Source organism: Canis lupus, chromosome 5, assembly GCF_048164855.1.
Source record: "Canis lupus baileyi chromosome 5, mCanLup2.hap1, whole genome shotgun sequence".
Lineage (NCBI taxonomy): Eukaryota > Metazoa > Chordata > Mammalia > Carnivora > Canidae > Canis > Canis lupus.
Window position 1 is genome coordinate 80,802,960 of NC_132842.1, and position 21,111 is coordinate 80,824,070.

At 55.7% G+C, this 21,111-nt stretch overlaps 1 protein-coding gene across 1 annotated transcript in view; it reads right to left on the minus strand.

Moving 5' to 3' along the window:
• Positions 1-14,246: 14,246 nt before the first annotated feature.
• The window catches only part of IGSF21 (immunoglobin superfamily member 21), a 239,308-nt gene continuing 232,443 nt past the window's right edge, over positions 14,247-21,111 (minus strand). The window contains exons 7-10 of the mRNA XM_072828105.1: positions 16,320-16,405; positions 15,715-15,907; positions 15,291-15,329; positions 14,247-14,477 (exon numbers count right to left, since the gene is read on the minus strand). Of these exons, the coding sequence (XP_072684206.1) occupies positions 14,404-14,477; positions 15,291-15,329; positions 15,715-15,907; positions 16,320-16,405 (392 nt within the window). The 3' untranslated portion in view covers positions 14,247-14,403. The remainder of the gene's footprint in view (positions 14,478-15,290; positions 15,330-15,714; positions 15,908-16,319; positions 16,406-21,111) is intronic.

A 21,111-nucleotide genomic window follows, 5' to 3' on the forward strand; every position in this document is an offset into this window, starting at 1 on the left:
GTCTTCCCTAGTGGGTTGCTTGGATAAATGAGTTAATTTGTCCAAGCTCCAAGTGTCTTGAGAACTTTGGTGCTGAGGGTGTACATATGCGTTGGTGGGCAGGTGTGGGCACAGCATGAAATGTGCTTTGGGGTCCATGGGGACCCAGGAAAGGGGAGCTGCATACTTGGCTCTGCGAAGAATGGTGCAAATGATGGTGCATGGGTCAGTCCCAGGCAGGGAGCTTGACAGGTGGGGGAACATTCCTCAGAAAAGCCCGTATCAGTAGCTTCGCAGGTGGGAGTTGAGAGAGCCCTGTGGCCTCATCCTGAGGCTCAACAAGGTGGTCGAGGGCACCAGAGGTGGGACTGGTGTCCTTCTGGGGGCCCTAAGCCCGAGCACAGACAAGAACAGGGCTTTTGAGGCAGACTGCGCTGGGTCTGAACCTCGGCTGAGCCCTGAATGAGCTGGGTGTCATCGGGCAGGCCCCTTAGCCTCTCTCCCGGAGCCTCAGTTTCCTCCTCTGCAAATGGACACCATAATCTCTCTCACTCTCGAGTAACGAGTGGGATGACTTGGGCAAAGTGCCCAGAAATATCTGGCACATAGCAGGTGCTCAGTGAATGCCACTTCTCTCCTTGTCCTTTGGTTAAGCGCAGACTGGCAGAGGCTTTTTTTTTTTTTTAACTTTTAATTGAAGCATAACATGCACATAGAAAAGTGCATAAATCTTTTTTGTTTGTTTCCTAATTTAAAATTTATTTCAACCCTCCTGGGGCTGGAAATGTAAAATCTTCAGATAAGTAACATGTCTTACCTTTATTGCTTTTTTTTTTAAAATAGCATTAAAAATTATTTTGAAATAATTCAAGACTCGCAAGAAGTTGCAGAAGTAGCGCAGTGTCACCCTGTACCTTTATCCAGCTTTTCCCAATGACATCGTACAGAACTGCAGAATGCTGTCAAGGCCAGGAAGTCGGCATTGGTTCAATATTATAAGTGAAAATAAAAAGTGTGCATGTGTTATGTGTACAGCTCGATGGGTGTTCACAGCCTTGAAACCGGCACCCAGGTTAAGAACGAGAGCGTGACCAACACCCCAGAAGCGTCCCCTGTGCCTCCTTGGGTCCCCTTCCCACCCACCCCCACACCCCCCTAGGGGAACCACAGAGGATCTTGACTTCCTGTAGCATAGACTGGCTTTGCAGGTGTTGGAGCTTTGTGCACCTGCGCTCCCCTGTGTCCGTCTCCTGCTCCCCTCGTGTCTGGGCACCCACGGTGGTGTGTGTGTGTGTGGAGCTGCCTCTGTGCAAGCAGAGCTTTAGAAGGGGTCAGTCCTCCGTGACCGTGGGACAGAGCCCGACCCCCTGTCCTCAGCGAGGTCCTTTGCTGCTCTGCTCCAGGGAAGCCACAGGAGTTGGCAGTGTGGCCTCTCTGTCCGGGGGCTGTTGTGATGGGCTGGCTCGTGTTCCCCACCCCAGAACTCATGTGAGCGTCCTGACTCCGTATCTGTGTCTGAATTTGGAGATAGTCCTTTAAAGAGGCAATTAAGATGCAATGAGGTCATTAGGATGGGCCCTAATGCAGTGTGACTGGTGTCCTTATAAGAGGACATTAGGGCACAGACACACACAAAGAGAACCGTGTGGACACACAGGGAGAAGGTGGCCACCTGCCACCCAAGGAGAGGGGCCTGCACCCCGACCCATATATTGGACTTCCCACCTCTTGACTGTGACCACATGACTGGGTCCTCGCACCGCCCAGTCTGGGAGCTGAGCTATGACAGCCTGAGCGCGGTGACCGGACATCCACTCCCTCGCTGCCTTCTCCCCCGGTCGTAGCCCTCCAGCCGCTGGGCTGGTGGCCACCGATGACAGGGCCTCGCGCCTGCTGGGCCGGGTGGAAGTGGAAGCAGCTGTTTTATCCAAAGTCTCAGCTCAGCACAGGGGCGGGAGGAGTGGCAGCTTCTCTAATGTTCCCTTGACCCCACACAGGGTCAGGGCCACCCTGCTTAGGCCTCTGGGGGGTCCGCTGAGGCTGGTCTCACTCTGGCTCACGCTGCCCACCACGCTCCTTCCTCTGCCTTCTTCTGACACCTACTCCTGTCCTGTCCCGCCCCCCCCACCCACCCTTCAGATCACTGCGCTCTCTCTTGAGCCAAAGCAGCTGAGATGTCAGAACTCTCTAGGACGCCAGGGGGAACGTGCGCCTCTGGCTTTTTGTGCATCTCCCTGGGTTCCCCCTTTCTCCTGTGGAATTGGGGTTGGGGCAGGGGGAGGAAGGAGGAAGATGTGGAAGGGACACAGGCATGATCCACCTAGGGGGCAGTAGGAGTGTGTGGAGTGCAGAAAGGCGCAAGGGCGGGAGAGATGTATGGCCCGGGGCTGCGGGTGCTGGGGCTAAATCAGCCAAAGGAAAGCATTTGATGCAGATGTTAGTTAGAAATAAGACTAGTGGTGATTAATAGCAGGGAAGCTTGTGTCGCAAGAGCAGGACGTTGTCCCCTGTCCTACATTTGATCAGTACAGATTGATCTTTGTCTTTTTCAAAGATGGGCGTCAGCTATTGCTGTGTAACAAACCACCCAGAACCTCAGTGGTGTCTAACAAGAAGCTTTTCTTTCTTTCTTTCTTTCTTTCTTTCTTTCTTTCTTTCTTTCTTTCTTTCTTTCTTTCTTTCTTCTTCCTTTCTTTCTCTTTCTTTTTCTTTTCTTAAAGATTTTATTTATTTATCCATGAGAGACACAGAGATAGGCAGAGACACTGGCAGAGGGAGGAACAGGCTCCCTGTGGGAGCCCGATGTGGGACTCAATCCCAGGACCCCGGAGTCACAACCTGAGCCGAAGGCAGACCCTTCACCCCTGAGCCACCCGGGTGCCCCAAGAAGTATGTGTTTCTAACTCATGGTCCACTGGGCTTCAGCTGACCCGGGCTGGCCTTGGCTGCCTGGGCTTCCGGCTGAGGACTGCGCTCAGGTCTGCTCCACGCATCTCTCCCTCTCTTTGGACCGAGGCACATTCTCATGGTGATGGCAGGTGTGCCAGGGAGGAAACCTAGAGGTTGAGCATATTCAAGCCCCTGCTCGTGGTGTGTTCGCGAGCATCCCATTAGCCAGAGCGAGTCACACGGCCATGTCCCACCCCAGCAGGACACAGGAAGGGGAGTCCGCGTCATCTTGGAGGTGGTGGGGAGGGAGAGAATATTTGCTGCACAATAATCTGACATGGACATTCAGTAAGATTTTGCACAAGAGGAAGGATTTTTTTCCCCCTTAAAAAACTCAAAAACCACTGGTTGGGATGGTGGCATCCAGCTAAACTTTCCGGAAAATCATCTTAGGGTCCTTAGCCTGTACCTGGAGTGTTGATGCCTTCCCGCATCCCACCAGGCCCCAGGCTCCCTACTCACTCACTGCCTCCCCCTGCTGGCAGAGGAGGGCACTGGCCAGGCCTGACCTGGACAATGGACCTGGTTCATTCCCCTTACCAGCTGTTAGGAGAGAGAGAGAGAGAGAGAGAGAGAGGGAGAGAGAGAGACTTTTTAAAAAGCTGCGGGGGGTGGGCTGGGGGCGGGCAGCCTGGGTGGCTCAGCGGTTTAGCGCCGCCTTCGGCCCAGGTGTGATCCTGGAGACCCGGGATCGAGTCCCACGTCGGGCTCCCTGCATGGAGCCTGCTTCTCCCTCTGCCTGTGTCTCTGCCTCTCCCTCTGTGTCTCTCATGAATAAATAAATAAATAATCTTAAAAAAAAGAAAATCCACGGGGGTAAAAATGCTGAATCTGCCACTTAGTGGCTATGTGGCTTTGAGAATGTCCCTTGGCCTCTTCAAGCCACAGGTTCCCTGTACATAAAATGGGCACCACATTAGAATTTTTCTCTTGAACTTCTCGTGCAGATGAAGTTTGAGCAAGAAGGCGAAGCCCGTAGTCACCTGGTGAGGTGCCCAGGGAGCATCCGCTGGGCATGCGGGCACAGCAGTCATGCCCTCCCACCGAGATCCCCCGTGGCCTGAAGGGTAAGTACTTCTTTTTTTTTTTAAAGATTTTATTTATTTATTCATAGAGACACAGAGAGAGAGAGAGAGAGAGGCAGAGACACAGGCAGAGGGAGAAGCAGGCTCCATGCAGGGAGCCCGACGCGGGACTCAATCCCGGATCCCCAGGATCACACCCCCGGCTGCAGATGGTGCTAAACCGCTGTGCCACCGGGGCTGCCCACTGAAGGGTAAGTCCCGTGAGACTGGCATTCACCAGCAAGCTGACTGGCTCCCCGGGGGCTGCCCAAACCGCTCCCCGTATGCTTCACCTGGTGCACTGACCCCAGGGCACCCTGCCTGTGTCAGCAGCAGAGATGCCTCTCCGTGGGTTCTGGCCGCGCGTACCGGGACAGAGCCTTGAATGCCATGTCCACTTTCAAAGCTGCCCCTCTCTGTGGGTCATCTGGTCCCAGCTTAGGATGAGAAAAGTCGCCTGGAGGCTGCCAGGCACGCACCTGGACGCTGTGGGCAACGTGGCCCGCGTGTCGGAGTGGGCAGTGGTCCATGTGCCCAGCCTGGCGCGGCTCAAATGTGCTGGCGCACTGCAGTAAAACTGCCTTCGACTTAATATATGCTAATTAGATTTTAATGGTATTCAGATTTCCAGCAGTAGTGCAGTGTTAGCCATGGTAAGTTATAATCATATCTAATTGGTAATTCTAACATAACAAATTTCTTGGATAAATTATTCTTAGTTAACAGTCCCCCAGGAACAACCTCAACACGCACGCACACACACACATGCGCACACACGCGCGCTTGCGCGCAGGCACACACATGCCTATATTTTAGGGGGAATTGAGAAAAAGGGAACAAGGTGGGGAGCAGGCTCAGAGTGAGGCGAAGTTGTCATCTAAAACCTGGACTCCTCAGGACCTCAGCCGGAGCCTCCATCAGAGGCTTTGGAGTTGTTAGAATCCAGAGCACCCGGAGGCTGGACACGGGGCTACTTCCAAAGTCAGGGCTACTGTGTTTGAGGTGTGGACTCTGGTAGGCACCCCCATCCCCAGGGAGGGGCAGCAAGAGGGCTCAGGGGCTCAGGCCTCAGCCCCTGCTGGGGACGTGGACCCTATCTCTGGGGAGGCCTGCCCTGGCTGCAGAAGCTCCTCCCACTGCCCCCCACCAGCAAGATTGGTCGGCCTGGAAATTCCTTCCTGGTACAGATTCCCAGATCACAAAAGGAGCAAAAGGGGGCCCCAGTGGCTGGGTTAACATTTCCTTTACCAGGCAGGAATCGCTCAGTTGAGTAATTCCAGAAAAAAAAAAAAAAAGGATGGATGGGGCCGGTGCAGTGCGGCAACCCAGCTTCCCCATCACCCTGCTGCTAACCTGCAGTAACCCTGGGGGCAACGGGGCTGCACCTCAGCTCTCCCAGCTCTAATATGGGTTGAAACTCAACATGCTTTTGCTCTCTGGCCAGAAGGAAGAAGCCTTTTCTCTGGTGTTGCGGTGAGGGGTGGACCCTATGTAGCACGCAGAGGGTCAGCCCCGGGCATCCGCGGAGAATGTTCTCTCCTGTTTCTTTTGGGCTGGCCCTGGCCACAGGCGAGTGTGGCACTCGTCCCCGGCTGGCCGGGGCTCTGGCGTCCTACTGAGTGGAAACAGGAAAAGGGGGAGAGCGAGAGTCACCACTCAGCCATAGCTGTGTGATGCCGGGCAAGTTCACTTCTCATCCTACTTTATTAAACGGGTCCAGTTGTATTTACGCGGCTGTTGCGTGGACCGATGGAAACAACCTTGTAAAGAGTGTGAGTTGGGCGATGCCTGCGTGGCTCAGCGGTTGCGCGTCTGCCTTTGGCTCAGGTTGTGATCCCAAGGTCCAGGGATCGAGTCCCACGTTGGACTCCCTGCACGGAGCCTGCTTCTCCCTCTGCCTGTGCTTCTGCCTCTCTCTGTGTGTCTCTCATGAATAAATAAATAAAAATCTTAAAAAAAAAAAAACTGTGAGTTGGTAACTGTGAGTTTCCCTCTCCATTCTTTTCCTTCTTCGTCCCCCTTCCCTTGTGCTGGGATGATTTGAAGGCACAGCATGACCTTGGGGAAGGGGAAGGAGCCCCACGAGGTATCTTTTATCTAGCACTAAAAACTGGAGACTAATGTTAGCATCTGGTGCCAGGTGAGTAACGACAGGTAATATTTACTAAGCACATACTAGCCGCCAGACAGCTTTCTAAGTGCTTTATAAACGCTCTCCTGGTCAGCCCTAAGAAGCGCGGGCGGTTATTATCCTCCATATAAGGACAGGCCACTGAAGCACAGGGAGTGTGTGTGAAGAGCCTAAGGTCACACAGCCAGTTGAGAGCCAAGCCAGAATTTGGACCCGGGAGGGTTTGGCTCTAGAGCTGACCTCCTTCACCACCCCACAGGACTGCCGGTCGCGCTGGCCAGCTTGAGGTCATTAGGATACGTAGGAGCACCATCTGTCTTGGTGGAGCTTTCAGGGGCAAGAGAAGAAAAGGAACGGAATTCTCGGTCTGCACCTGGCACCACGCTGCTCGCCTGCGGAGGCAAAAGCCCTTGGTGCGGTCAGCGTAGGTCCAGATCTAGCTCTTGGACTTCCTCGCTGTGTGAACCTGAGCGAGCGGCATGACCTCTCTGAGCCTCTGGTTCCTTTTTTTTTTTAAAGATTTTATTTATTTGTTCATGAGAGACAGAGAGAGAGGCAGAGACACAGGCAGAGGGAGAAGCAGGCTCCATGCAGGGAGCCCGATGTGGGACTCGATCCCGGGTCTCCAGGATCAGGCCCTGGGCCAAAGGCAGGCACTAGACCACTGAGCCACACAGGCATCCCCTGAGCCTCTGGTTCCTTCTGTAGGATGGAGCTAATGCTTCCTCCATGAAGTTCAAAGGCGCTGATGCTGCGGAGTGCTCTCAGCACGGGCCTGGCACGTAGAGAACATCCGGAACCGTGGTAAATTCTTAAATACGGAATGTCGGCGTGTACGTGAATTCTTGCCTATGGAAATGCTGATATTTAATCTATTGAACACATCCTGTAGGTGAAGTGTAATTATCCCCGTTTCATAGTTGGAAAAACTGAGTTCGGAGAGGTTGAGCAATCGGCTCAAGCCCTCACCGTGGGGATGTGACAAAGGTGCGGTTTGAACCCACAAAGCTTCCTACCCCGACGTCTTTCCAAACCCTGGCCCTCGCTATGGGTGGGGTGAGCTCGAGAGCCACCTCCCCGGCTCTGGGGCTTCCTCCTGCGGGGCCCCAGCCCACTGCTGCCCCTGCCCCGTGCCTTTGGACCTTCATCTTCCTCCCAATGAAGCCCTTTTCTGGGTGACATTCACATTCCAGTCTGGACCAATCCGGAGCTTCCAGTGGCTCCCCCCGGGGCTGGGCTCAGGCTTGCCTCAGGGTCAGGAGCTGGTCTGCTAGGCTGCGGGGTGGGGGGCTCCCCGGATGTCATCCCTCTTCACCTCTCTCCCTGCACCCATTCTTGGGTTTACAGCCACCCCTCGCCCCTGCTCTAAGGGCCCTCTCTCCCTTTTGGTAGATCTCAGGGGGGCTGTGGGGAGCCTGAGAAGCCCAAAGACAGTCTAGCAGTTGCTGTCCTTGCCCCATTTCAGTCACCAGAGCCCCCCTTCCTGGGGGAGATGGAGCCACCTGCGGCTTTATGAGCCTTTAGCTTCCTTGTGTAGCATCTGCTCCTCTCTACAGGGGGCTTCTCTGGCTGCAGGGGTGAGCTCAGCCCTCAGCAGGGCAGCCAGAGGTGCAGGGGCTACTGCTCCAGTGATCGGTGCGTAACCATTCCAGCTGCCTTGCCTCTTAGCAGGGCCAGTCTGAGGTCTGAGAGGTGTGCTTGTACAATCTCAAGGGTCCCATTGGACCCCAGTTGCCCAGCTGGTAGCTGGCGCATGAACCACCCTGGGTGGGCTTCCCTCTCTTTCCTATCCCGGCTGCCTATTTCTCACTGTGCTTCCTGGATCCCCTCCCAAATAAACTACTTGCACCCAACCCTTGGCTCAGGGTTGGCTTCGGGGGGAACCCACATTAGGACCTCCAGCCATGTCAAGCGTGGCTCATCCGTGGTTTGGGGCAATGGCAGGGTGGTGAGCTCTGTATGCAGGCCGGTGTAGGCAGATCTCGGAGCCGGGCCTGTGGGCTGTGTGACCTCAAGCAAACGACCCACCCTCTGAGCCTCTCTGGCTCATCTATAGGATAGGGAACATCCATCCACAGAGCCCGTGTGGTGGAGCGCCTGGCAAATGGTTGGGGCTTAATGCATGTTTGCTGCTCTTGAGGCCTATGATCCCAGATCCGCGCTTCTCTTGAGCCCCAGACCTGCTGGACGTCACCCTGAGCACGGCCCTCCTCCCTGAGGCTCACCTTGTCCAGCTTCAGCTTGTCACTTATCCTCATTCCTGGGCCTTTATTCCTTTGAGTACGCAGGCCAAGGACCTCTGGCTCGTTACCCCGCCACCTCGTCCTCACTGCCCACCATTCCCGGAGGTCGGGGGGCTTCCTCTGAACCTGCCCTCCTCTAGCCTTACTACCTGGCCCTGCTCCTGGGATCAGACCTGCCTCCCTCCCTCCCCGGTGCTGCTGCACGCGGCATGAGTGAGTCACGTAGCCCCTCTGAGCTTTGTCTCTGAATTCGGGAAGTGAGGGGCAGCATCATTTTAAGGGCTAGAGCATCCAGCCTAATGCATGGAAAATAATCAAGTCTTGCACCCCCTTTGGCTCCAGCAGGCGCTGCTGACCTTCCTGGAATCTCCCGAACCGCTTATGTGCCTGCCTAACTGGCCTCCTTAAGCCAAGAGCAGGCTCCTCAAACTTGAGGAGCACAAGCACCTGGGATCTTGTTAAAAAATATAGAGTCTGGCTCAGCGGGTCTGGGGTGGGGCCTGGGTTCTGTGTTTCTATCAGGTCCTCAGGGGATGACGGAGCTGCTGGTCCAGGGACCACACTGAGCAGTGAGGATCTAGAAGTCTTCCCCCACCAGTGCTCTCCTCTCGGCTGCTGAGCATCTTCCACGATTCTGATGCTCCCGCCTCTGACTCGAACGCTGTGGCCTGTTGCCTTATGAGGATGACAAGAGCCAACACCCATGGCGGACTTCGGGTGTGCCAGGCCCCCCGCTCCAAGTAGGAGCTTTCCGATCACCCTCCATTTATCTCTCTGGGATGAACGCCACGAACACCGGCAGACCCGTTTCACAGAAGAGGAAATAGAGATCCAGAGAGGTTAGGCCAAGTGTCCACGTCACGCAGCTCATGACAGGGCTGGACTTTGGAGCCAGGTCTTTGTGCCCCCTCTTATGGGGGGTTCCCCATTCGCTCAGCCTGGGATTGCAGGGACTTTCCCTGTGGTCAGAGAAGGAAGTTTCCTGAAGGAGGTGGAGTTGGAGGCATGGCGGGGGGCGGGGGGGGGGGGACACCAGCTTCGGAATGGACTCCTCTAAAACTCTCTCTGGGGCTCCTGGGAACTCCAGGGTCAGCGGATGCCAGGCATGGGGGGGAGTGCGGGCCTGGATGGGAGGTGAGGGGAGAAGGGGGGCCGGCAGGGGGCACAGGCCAGGCTGGTGGAGGGAAGCTCCACCCCGAGGTCCCCGCAGCTGGCAGCCCGGCTCCATCCTGTGTGCTGACATTTAGGCCTGTCGCTGACAATTGAAGCCATTTGACAAAAATGCATGTATTTTGCACATCTATTTCCTTCCACCCATCACTCAGGGCTGTCGTTCCCGGAGGAGGCCAAGGGCATAATCGCCAACATAACAGCTTAAGTGCTTTTTGGAAAACTCACTCCCCCGCTCTGGTCTGTGCTCCACCTCCCCGGCCGGGCTGCGGGGCCAGGCTCTCCTGCTCCATCTGGGTCCCCGTCTCTGTCCCTCGTTCTCCTTACTGTCTCTCTCTGCCTCCCTCTTTTTGTGTCCCTGTCCGGACTGGCCTCTCCCCCACCACCCCCCTCCCTCTGTGTGGCTCCTCCCCTCCACCCTCCCCTTCCCTCCATCTGTCTCTCTCCTCTACCTCTGCTCATCCCCATCCTCGCGCTGCTTCTTCCTCTTTGTCCTCGTCTCTTTTAGTCCTGGCGTTGGTCTCTTTCTGGTTTGCAGGAGCCTCACCAGACTGCAGGGTTCTCTTCCAGAGTCTTCCTGCAGGGATCCCCGTCTCGGTCCCCCCCATCCCTCACCTCCAAGACCCTCTGAGGAGCTTCCTGTCTCCCCAGGATCTCTGATCCCAGGGTGAGCCTGACCCACAGCGCCCCAGGCAGCCTTCCCCGGGTCACAGCTCCTTTCCTCACCCCCATCCCATCCCCCACCCACCGCACCCCGCTTTCTTGTTCACCAGTGGTCGGGGCTCCTGGGCGAGTCCCCCCCGACCCTGGCCGCTCTGATGAAGTGGGTGTGCAGCCAGGTTCGAGGGTCGGCCTGGGGCTGGCACCGACCCCGCAGGGGCAGACCCCAGGGCCCTTGGTTTTGTGCACCTCTGTGTGCACTGGTGCATGGCATACCACCCACAGCTTTCCTGAGGTGGGGCTGCGGCTCTGAAACCCTGGGTCCCCGTCTTGTGCGGCACAAGGATTCCCCGCCCCGCATCTCCCCACGGACAAGGTGGCCGTGATCCTGGGCAGGGGTGTGAGTGGTGGAGGTGGGTCTCCAGATCTGCTCCTGCTTGGCCAACAGCCCAGCCAGGGTAGACGCAGGAAGGGGGGGGATGTCTCCAGTCTGCAGAGGTGCCTAGAGCCATGGGACTCCCCTCAGGGGTGCTGAGGAGCAGATGGTGACAAGGGACCCCCAGCGGAGCTGGCACAGACCCTCCTTCCCAGAAGGGGCAGCGCTGGGGTGAATGTTGGGTGACCTGAGGGACGGGGGTTGGGGGGCAGCGGTGGGGAACACAGCTGATCACAGCTCGAGAACCGAGGCCAGAGGAGGGTGATCCCCCCACTCAGAGCCACCACATGAGACAGCAAAAGACAGCTGCGGGAGCTTCCTATTGGCAAGGCCAGCTCTGAGAGCCCCAGCGAAAGGCACTGACACCCTGACCCATAGGCTGGGGTGGGGCTTGGGAGCGGCCACCCTGAGGCCCGGTAGAGTCCTCTGCACCTGGCTGGTCGGCTGGGCACAGGGGTCACTTGGCATCACGGGCTCAGCGACCAGGAAAGCAGTCGACCAGCCTGAGGGTCCTCTGCAAAACCCGAGCACCACGGGGGTGGAGGGTCACCTACAGCTGGTGCATGGGGATCAGAACTCACTTGTGGCTGGGAAGAGCAGTGGGCAGAGATAGAGCCTCCAGGGGGTCAGGAACTCAATGGTCAGGCTTTTTTTTTTTTTTTTTTAAGGCAGATGCACTTTAGGGGACACAATGCAAAATTGCAGCCTCTGCTTCCAAACCCTGCAGCACTTGGTGCTTGAGAGTCAGCTCTGGTACCTGGAGGGACCTGCGGCCCAACTGTGAAGGTTGCAGAACTGACTTCAATGCCTTCTTCTTATCCTTTGAGGCCTGGTTGCAATGTCACCACCTCCGGGAAGCCTCCCCTGAGCAATCTTTCACTCCTTCTCTGACCCCACCGTGCTCTCTCACACATCTATTCTGACACGGGACTTCAGCCCTTTCCTCCTCGGCCTGTCATTCCAGATGGACGGGGGGCTCTTTGAGGGCACGATCTGTGTCTCCCTGCCTGGCACAGGCCCGGGCCAGGGGGATGCTTGGAGTCTGTCAAATGAGTGACTAGGCGAGCAGAGAAAGAAACGAAGGATCCATCTGCCCTCTCAGGCTGGGCTCTGCTCTCCTCATCCCTCCTTCCCTCCCTTCAAACCCAGGTTGAACAAACCCAGGCTCCGAGTCTGCTCAGAGCACAAAGTCCTTCAATTTAGAGCCCAAAGCGGGTGGCCAGCTGGCTTTCTTCGGGCGTGTCCCCTGCCACTTTATGCAGTTCATCCACTCGCTGCTGAGATATTAATGCACTTTAGGGGTCAGTGGAGCCCGACGACCACACTGTTAATAGGGCAAAGCAATTCCAATTTCATGCCTACATGGGCTTCCCTCTATTAAGGCAAAGAGAGGGAACAAATCTTTTTTTATTCCTTCCAGAAAACAGCCAAAGGCATTGTGTGAGAGAGGCTTAGGTAAGATTGCTGGAGGGTGGTGGCGGGGGGGTCGGGTGAGGGGAGGAGTCAGGAGGTTCCTGTGAGACAGAACAGAGCTTTGGGGAAGAAGGAAGTAGGATGAAGAGGCTGGTGGCACTATGTGGTTGTCACCTGCTGATCTGGCCTGGATGTTTCTATACTGATGAACATCTATTGGAGAGCCCCCAATACACTCGGAAATCATCTGCTTCGGTGTTGCTAACAACCTACAAAATGCAGGCCGGCAAAGGTTTATTGAGGGAATGGATCACGTTAGACGGCAAACATGGCCCTATGTCTGCCACCTGCCCTGTGGCCACACACTGTGCAATGTGACTTTGCAGCTCTTCTCATCAAAAAGTCCAATCTAGGGGCGCCTGGGTGGCTCAGTAGGTTAAGTGTCTAACTCTTGACTTCAGCTCAGGTTGTGATCTCAGGGTCATGGGGTCGAGCCCCGCATCAGGCTCCAGGCTCGGTGTGGAATCTGCTTGAGATTCTCAACCTCTCCCTCTGTCCCTCCCCCAACCTGTGCAAAACAAACAAACAAACAAATAAATAAACAAACAAACAAATAAATAAATAAAATCTTTTTAAAAGACATCTAATCTATTTCTCTACCCCTTGAAGCTGGGCTGGCCTTATGAGTTGCGTTGGCCAACACAATGTACTAGAAGTGACAAGAGTGTAGGTTCCCCTGGACCGCAGGAGGCCTGTGCTCTTTGGTTCTCTCTCTTGCTCCTCTGCCTTCTGGGGGCTGGCCTGTTGGAGGAGGACAGGTGATACGGGGCAGAGCCCAGGCGGCCCCCAGCTGACTGCAGATGCAAAAGGGAGCCCAGCCTCAATCAGCTAAACCTGCCTCAGATCAGCTGCATAATAATGATAAAGGATCATTGCTGTTGATGATTTGGGATGTTTGTTGATCAGCAGCATTGTGACATTTGATAACTGCTACAAGAGCCACACAGCAGTGTTCCTAATGAACCTGCAGCATGTGTCACACTCTTTGACCCATGGCACATGCTTCATAAGTATTTGTGGGATCAGTGAATGTACTCTTGGAAGCACTGATATAACTACTTGTCTTTCCCCGCAGTACGCAGTAAATGGTCCTGCCTCTATGCCTTTGCTGATTCTGATCCCTCCTCCATTCTCTGCCTGGCCAACCTCTCTTTTTGCTTCTGGCATCTGTTCTCTTTGGTTTCCTCTGACCTGACCCTCCCACCCCAGGAGAATGAATCTCTCCCACCTCAGTGCTCCAGAGCCCTGGGCAGGTGTCGAACACTCATCACACTGACCCACCTTGGTTAGTTGGGCAAATGTTCTCCCCTCACTGGACCATCAGCTCTTCAGGATAAGAGCACATCTTGCGCATCTCTGTAGCCTGGATGCCTAGTGCGGGGTCTGACCCACAGCAGGCCTTTGAGAGGTGCTTTTCCCTTCCTCCCTTCTTCCTTCCTTCCCCCCTTCCTTCCTTCCTTCCTTCCTTCCTTTTCTTCTTTCTTTCCTTTCTTCTTTCCTTCCTTCACTCATTCATTCACTCACTCACAATAGTTGTTCAGCACCCAACACCTGCCAGCTAGATCAGTGGAACTGCTTCATCCTGAACATGAACATAATCATAGGGACGCCTGGGTGGCTCAGCAGCTGAGTATCTGCCTTCAGCTCAGGGTGTGATCCCAGGGTCCAGGATCAAGTCCCACATCAGACGCCTTGCAGGGAGCCTGCTTCTCCCTCTGCCTATGTCTCTGCCTCTCTGTGTCTCTCATAAATAAATAAATAAATAAATAAATAAATAAATAAATAAATAAATAAATAAAATCTTTACAAAACATAATCATAAATGCATGTTGTTGCATACCAGTGATGTTTGGGTTGGTTTGTTATGCAGCATTATGGTGGCAAGAGCTGACTATTACACTTGGCCCCAAGGAGCCTTGGATTTCCTGAGAGTATCCAGCCACTTTCCTCATCTGGGCGCGCTAAGACTGGGGTGGAACGATGAGGTGCAGCTCTGCTTCTCTTCCTGGGGGAAGCCTGTCTTCCATCTCTTCCATCACTCCTCCCCCCACCCCCCGCCAGTGCTTGTCCAGACACTGGGTGCCAGGGGGTGCCAGTTGTGGCTACAGAATAAGTGAAAAATTCAGAGCCACAGACGAAGGTGGGGAAAATTGTTCTGTTTTAATTAAACTGACTGAAGAAGCCAAGACACAGACAGAAAGAGACTAAGAACAGACTGGAAATTGTTTAGAAAAGAAATGAAAACCGATCGCAGAGATGTCAGTGCTGGGCGGAGCGGTGGGAGCAGGGGCTGAGCCTTCACGTCAGCTCCAGGACCACTGTTAGGGCGAGCACCAAGGTGAGCCGGACGCCAGGAGGGCCAGAAGCGGAACCTGTGCCGGGCAGCAGGGAGCAGAGTCAGGGAGCAGGGTCAGGATCAGGGTCAAGGCCGCCGACCCTGATGGGCGCGGCAGGTGAGGATCCTGGAATGGCAGAGCTTCAAAGGGCCCTTGGGAAGTCTAGATTCAGCAACAGGATGTGCTAGGTTCAATCCCAGCACTGCCGCCTGTCCCACCAAATGGTGTATGACCCTTTCCCTGTCCCAGGCCTGCTGGGCTGAGTCTGGTGGCCACTGGGACCATCCAGCGGGGACTAGGTGCAGGGACCTCCGTTGTGAATGTGCGATGGGCTCAGTGTGAGGAAGGGAGGGCGGGTGGGCTGGGAAGCAGTGTCTGGGGCCTGTGCGGTGGTGCTCAGGTTAGGGGCAGCTCAGAGAGGGCGGTATCAAAGTCTCCAGCCGAGGCACGTGTCTGTGCTCTCCACTGACCTATGGAGGGGTCCAGAGCCTGGAAGGTGGGGGTCACATGGGGGGCCCATGGTCAATGCCAGACACATCCTCTTGGGGCCAGGGCACTAAGTTCTCTGAGCTAAGACAGCTAGAGTCATGGGTAGAGGTGGGGGGCAGGGAGCACACTAGGTCCCTGGAAATCCCTCTTGGCTGGCTTGGGGTGCTGAGCCCTTCCTTTATTGCCTCAGCACCCACCCCTGATGACCTTTGACCCAGACTGCTGAACTAGAAGACAATAGCCTGCCTGGACTCCAGGGAAAGGCAAGGGCACAGGCACGGGTGGCTGGGGGACCGGGGCGTCCTGATGCCTTGCACATCACACGCTCTTAGGCAAGCAGCTCTGAAAGTGAGGACTTACCATTGGAGTCCTCTGTTCCTCTTGCAATATTTGGGTTTTCTGTTGGAAAGAACAGGATGAGAATCAGATTGGGGGGAGGCGTTCAGAGCTCGGTAAAGGAGCTCCCCTGTATCCAGCACCTGCTGTGTGGTGTCATGCATCTGCTTTCAGAGCAGCTGAAAGCCTCCCAGGGTGAGTCGTGTCAGCCCCATTTTACAGATGGAGAAACTGAGGGAGGTTAAGCAGCTTGCCCATGGTTGCCCAGCTGCAAAGTCATGGATCTGGGATTCGAACCCAGAGCTCCCTGGTTTCCAGTGCTTCGTGTAGGGCATCCTCTCGGGGCACATTCAGGGGCCCCGGGCTCTTGATGCTCCGTCTTCCTTGGGACAGCTCCAGCCAAGGCCGCCCCCACTAGTCCTCCCCACCCCCGGTCAGGGCAGCGTACCAAATACGATGAGCCGGGTGTGGGTGTCGGTGGAGCCCAGGGGGTTCTGGGCCGTGCAGCGGTACATGGAGCCGTTGAGCTCGGCAGGAACCCGCTCCAACACCAGCTCCTTCCCATCAAACTCGGTGCTGCCGTCCAGGAGGCGGCTTCCGACCCGCGTCCACGTGAACATGGGCTCCGGGAAGACTTCGTTCTGTGTGGATCGGGACAGGGGAGAGTTGGGTCACAGGAGGAACCAGTCTGCCGGAGCAGGGGGCGGGGGGCGGAGGCCTGGCCTGGCCCCAGGGCTGAGAGCACAAGGCCATCTGATGGGTTGGGAGCGGCTGCCCGGAGCCCCAGGAAGAGAAGGGCTCTCAGACTGGACAGGATGTCGAGGTCCGCGAGCTGCGCGTGCTCGGAGTTCTGGATGGAAGGGCGAAAATGCCTGCACCTTTTGCCCTTCCTCATCCACAGGCCAATCTTGCCCCACAGACCAGGAGACTGAGGCCCGCTGGCCGCGCTGGGGGCCAAGGGAAGGCTCTTGGAGCACGCCTCCAGGGATGCCCGTGTGCCCTGCTGCCCCCCCACCTCCCACCACCCTTCCAGATGCTCAGAGAGAGGCCGACCTGAAATCCATGGACCAGAATCCTCACTGTGTCCCCGACCCGGGCTCTGCTGGGCGTCATCATAATTTTGGGTCCTTTAGGGGCAACTGCAAGGAGAGGAAGGCCAGGTGAGAGAGGTGTACGTAGGTATGGGAAAGGGGTGGCCAAGCGAGGAAAGGAGGCGCAGGGAAAATGGAAGAGAAAGTTCCAGTCCAGCGCTGTGCGTCCTTGGGGTCAGCTGCCACCAAGCCGGGAGCTCTGAATGGAGTCAGGCCCGTGTTCATTCGCACACAGCCCTCGAGCCCCTGTAATCAGCCACACCCTGTGGGACCTGGGCGCTCAATGTGCACAGAACAGGATGCCTGCCCTTGTGGGCTTCACCGTCAGTGGGTGACCGGGGTCAAGTCAGAGAACCCAGTGGACGGTGCCGTCAGGGATGCCCAGAAGTCTCCCCAGGAATGACTCAGCTGCCATTGGGGGGAAGGCTGTTCCTGCAGCCGTGACTGCTTGAATCACCCCCAAACTCCCACCTGCACTAACCCCTCGCCAGGCGGGGCTCCACCGTTACCATCCCCCCACGGCTGGGTTAACTAGGCCCAGAGAGGGGACGCGACTCGCCAAAGGTCCCACAGTGAGGAGGAGCAGGGACAAAACTCAGGTCTCCCTTCTGCTCCAGTGCTCCTCCCACTAGATAATCTGCCCAGCGGGGTTTTTCTGGAAAACCTGGATTGGAGGGGCAGCGAGGGGAGGGGGTAGACAGGTGTGGAGGGACCATCTCCTTCCTGGGGCTTGGTCCTCCTTGCCCCCTTTCCTCACATGCCTGTACAGCTTCTTTCTGGGCCCTTTACAGCTTGAGTCCTTGGGGGACAGGATGCCGGGGTCCTTGCTGTCTGGTGCACAAGAGAGCAGAAGGGCTGGAAGAGCCGCTGGGACCTCTGAGCCTGTCCCCTCAGGTTCAGATTGGGAAACTGAGGCGCATGGGCAACTAAGGGGCTTAACTAAGGTCATCCATGGAGCTAACTTTCCATGTTTCCTGGGGCTCTTTCCCCCAGATTCATTCATTCATTCATTCATTCAGTGATTACTGAGCCGCTCCGGACACTGACTTCGGCAGTGCGTGGGGCGCGGTGGGGAGCAGGCCGGTGCCTGGCCGCTGGGGGCTTACACGCCAGTAGGGCAGACGCTTCTCGCACAAGCAAATGTCCAGGCAGGAGGCTGCGGGGAGCGTTAGTGTTATGCGGACAGGCACCCCGAGGGTGAGCGGTGGCCAGAGTCTCCCAAGGAGGTGACATTTCAGCCAAGACAGGAAACCCCCCAGGAGTGCTCTGGGGGAGGAGCACCCAGGACCTGGGGCTGGGGCGCAAGGTCAGGGCCAGGGTGGGAGGGGCATCCCAGGCTCGAGGAAGGGCCTAGGGTTTTGATCAGAATGCCACGCTCCGGCCTTCTCTGTGAACGTCCTCCGGGGTGGCAGCTGGAGAAGAGCTTTGTCCCGGGCCCTGGGGCTGGCCCGGGATCTCCCCCCAACCCCTCCCCGGCCTCCTCCTGCCTCCTCAGCTCTCGGAGCAGGAATCAGAGCAGCCGGCAGATGTGGGTGGTCTCCCAGGCACTGCCAAGTTCATTCTGCGAGAAGGAAGCTAAAGGACTATTAATTAAACCACGAGCCGGGCGTCTGAAGTGCCACATGGGGCTGAGGGAAGACGCATGGGTGGGAAGCGGGGGAGTGCAGGGAAGGAAGCTAGGGCTGCCCGCCTCCGCCTCCGCCAGCGGGAGGAAGGAGCCCGGCTGGAGGTCAGGGCAGATTCCTGTCTGGGCGAGTCACTTCACCTGCATCCCCCAGGTGCACGATGGCAACACTGAGAACCGTCCCTGACCCCCCGCCCCCATGCTGGTTGTTAGGGCCAACATTTGCCGAGAGCCTGCTGCATGCCAGGCCAACCCTCTGCATCATCCCTGTAATGAAACCAAGGCCTGGGGGGAGTGGGGCGGGGATCTAGTAGCTTCCTTGCTGTCTTTACCAGCCCTCCAGGACTGTGAAGCCAGCTGCAGGTGGGAGCTGGGCACAGGGCAGTGTGGCCCTGGGTGGTTTTGTCTACGTCTCGTGTCCCGCTGCAGCCAGCAGAGGGCACACAAGGGCACTGCACCCCGAGGAGGATCAACCCCCTTCCCGACCAGGTCAGATTCCTCACCGCCACCCCCTAGTCCTCCTAGTGACGGAGGGGAGACGGAGCCTCACGTGCACAAGACCCCATTTTAGGCCTATCACCCATCCCGGTGCTTCTGAGGCTGGGGACCACGAAAGCCATTTTGCAGGCCATGAACCTGGCCCTCTGGGGGGCTGTGGCTTGCCAGAGGTCACATGGCAAGGAAGTGGCAGGAGCAGGGCTTGATGGCACAAAGGGCTTCAGAGGAGGCCCGGAGGCTGGGGGCCGTGGGGAGGAAGGGGAGAGTGGGAGGCTGTCTTCCACTTGGGCAGCCACACTCCCTCCCTGGCTTTCTGAGCTGCCGGTTCCCAGGGGCTCCTGTGTGGAGCTGACCCTGAGGGACATTGGGGCGCAGGGGAGGCCTCTGCTCTGCCCTCGCTCTGAGCTCCCTCCTGGCAGCCGCTGACCTACCAGGGCCTTTGCAGCAGATGGGCCTCTGCACCCCGACCCCACCCCACCCCCCACTGCCTATTGAATGCTGCTTTCACAAGCCAGGCCCACTGCTGTCACCCTTCCCACTCCCACCCCCACCTTGAGGGCCACCAGAAGGTCCTGGCAGTCAAATTCTGGCCCCCCTTGCCTGCTCCTATGATATAGCAATGAGAGTGTCCAATAGGAGTGTTCTCAGCCCCTGGACTTCCCTGCTGTCTACTCCTGGATACACAGAAAGAGAGGGGGTCCAGGGACCCAGAGGTGGGGCCTGCCCTTCTGCTCTTTGATGGACTGACTTGGATGTGTCAGTTCAAGTCGTTGAGCCTCAGTCTCCTTACCTGTAAGTGGAGAGAATAGGCTACTGCACTACAATATGAAATGTAAAGTCATATGCATCCGACCAGGGCGTGCAAAGATCCTGATTATATGAGCTTCCCTCCTTACCTCTCCTGAGCAGTCTGCTCAGGAACAGCTTTGTGAAATCTCATGGAAAAGCCCCTCTAGGCTTCTCCAGGAATTTTGGGTGCTCACTAAAATATCCATCCATCCACCCACCCACCAACCCATTCACCCATCCACCTACTCATCCATCCATCCATCCATCCATCCATCCATCCATCCATCCAACCACCCAGCCACTCATCCATCCATCCACTTATCCACTCATCCACCTATTCACCCACTCATCCATCCATCCATCCATCCATCCATCCATCCATCCACCCACCTACCTACCTACCCATCCATCCATTCATTATCTATCCATCCATCCCACTCGCTCATCCATCCATCCACTTATCCATCCATCTATCCTTCCATCATCCATCTAATTACTCACCCGCTCATCCAACCACTCATCATCCATTCTATCCATTCATCCATCCACCCACCCACACAGCCACCCATCCATCCACCCACCTACCCACTCATTCATCCATTCATCATTCATCTATCCATCCATCCACTCACCCACTCATCCATCCATTTATCATCCATCTATCCATTCATCCATCCACCCACCCATCCATGCATCCACCCACCTACCTAACCATTCAGCCATTCATCATCTATCCATCCACTCACCCACTTATCTATCCATTCATCATCTATCTGTCCATTCATCCCACTCACTCATCCATCCATCCACCCATCCGCATATTCATCCATCCATCCTTTCATCATCCATCTATGTAACCACTCATCCAACCACCCATAATCCATCTATCCATTCATTCATCCACTCATCCATCCATCCACCCATCCACTTATCCATCCATCCATCCACTAACTCATCATTGCCCCCACTCATCCATCCACCCACCCATCCACCCATCCATCCATCTTCCATCTACCCATCCATTCCTCCACCCACCTACTCATCCATCCATCTAAACATCTACTCATCTACCCATCCATCCATCTACCCACTCATCATCCATCCATCATTTCATATCACTCATTCGTCCACCCATCTAACAATTTTCCATCCATCCATCCATCCATCCATCCATCCATCCATCCCTCACACACATACCCATAAACCTACCATTCCACTCTTCCACCTACTCATTCATCTGCTCTATACATTTAGTTTTTTATTGTAAACCTAATATATGTCAATTATCCTGCAGGGCAATATAGAGGATACAACGATGAATAATAACAGTAGCTTGGGACACCTGGGTAGCTCAGAGATTGAGCATCTGCCTTTGGTTCAGGGCGTGATTCCAGAGTCCCAGGACTGAGTCCCACTTCGGGCTTCCTGCATGGAGCCTGCTTCTTCCTCTGTCTAAGTCTCTGCCTCTCTCTCTCTCTCTCTGTCTCATGAATAAATAAATAATTAAAATCTTAAAAAAAATAACAGTAGCTTGTATTTACTGAGTGCTTACTCTGTCACTATGCTAAGCACTTTGTATGTATTGCCTTATTTAATCTTCTCAGCAACCCAGAAAACTATGAATTAATTATAAAACAGGTGCTCACTAAGTAATATGTTAGGGATAGTTGAGAGGCTTGCACCCTTTGAACAAGGCAAATAGAGACCCTGCCTGAATGGACTTTAAATTCCAGTGGGGGATCCAGGGAATAAGGAAATACATTATATGCTTGCAGGTTGAGATAAAGGTGATGTCAGAAAATAAAGCAAGGCGATTGGTTGATGGGGCCAGGAGGAAGAGGCT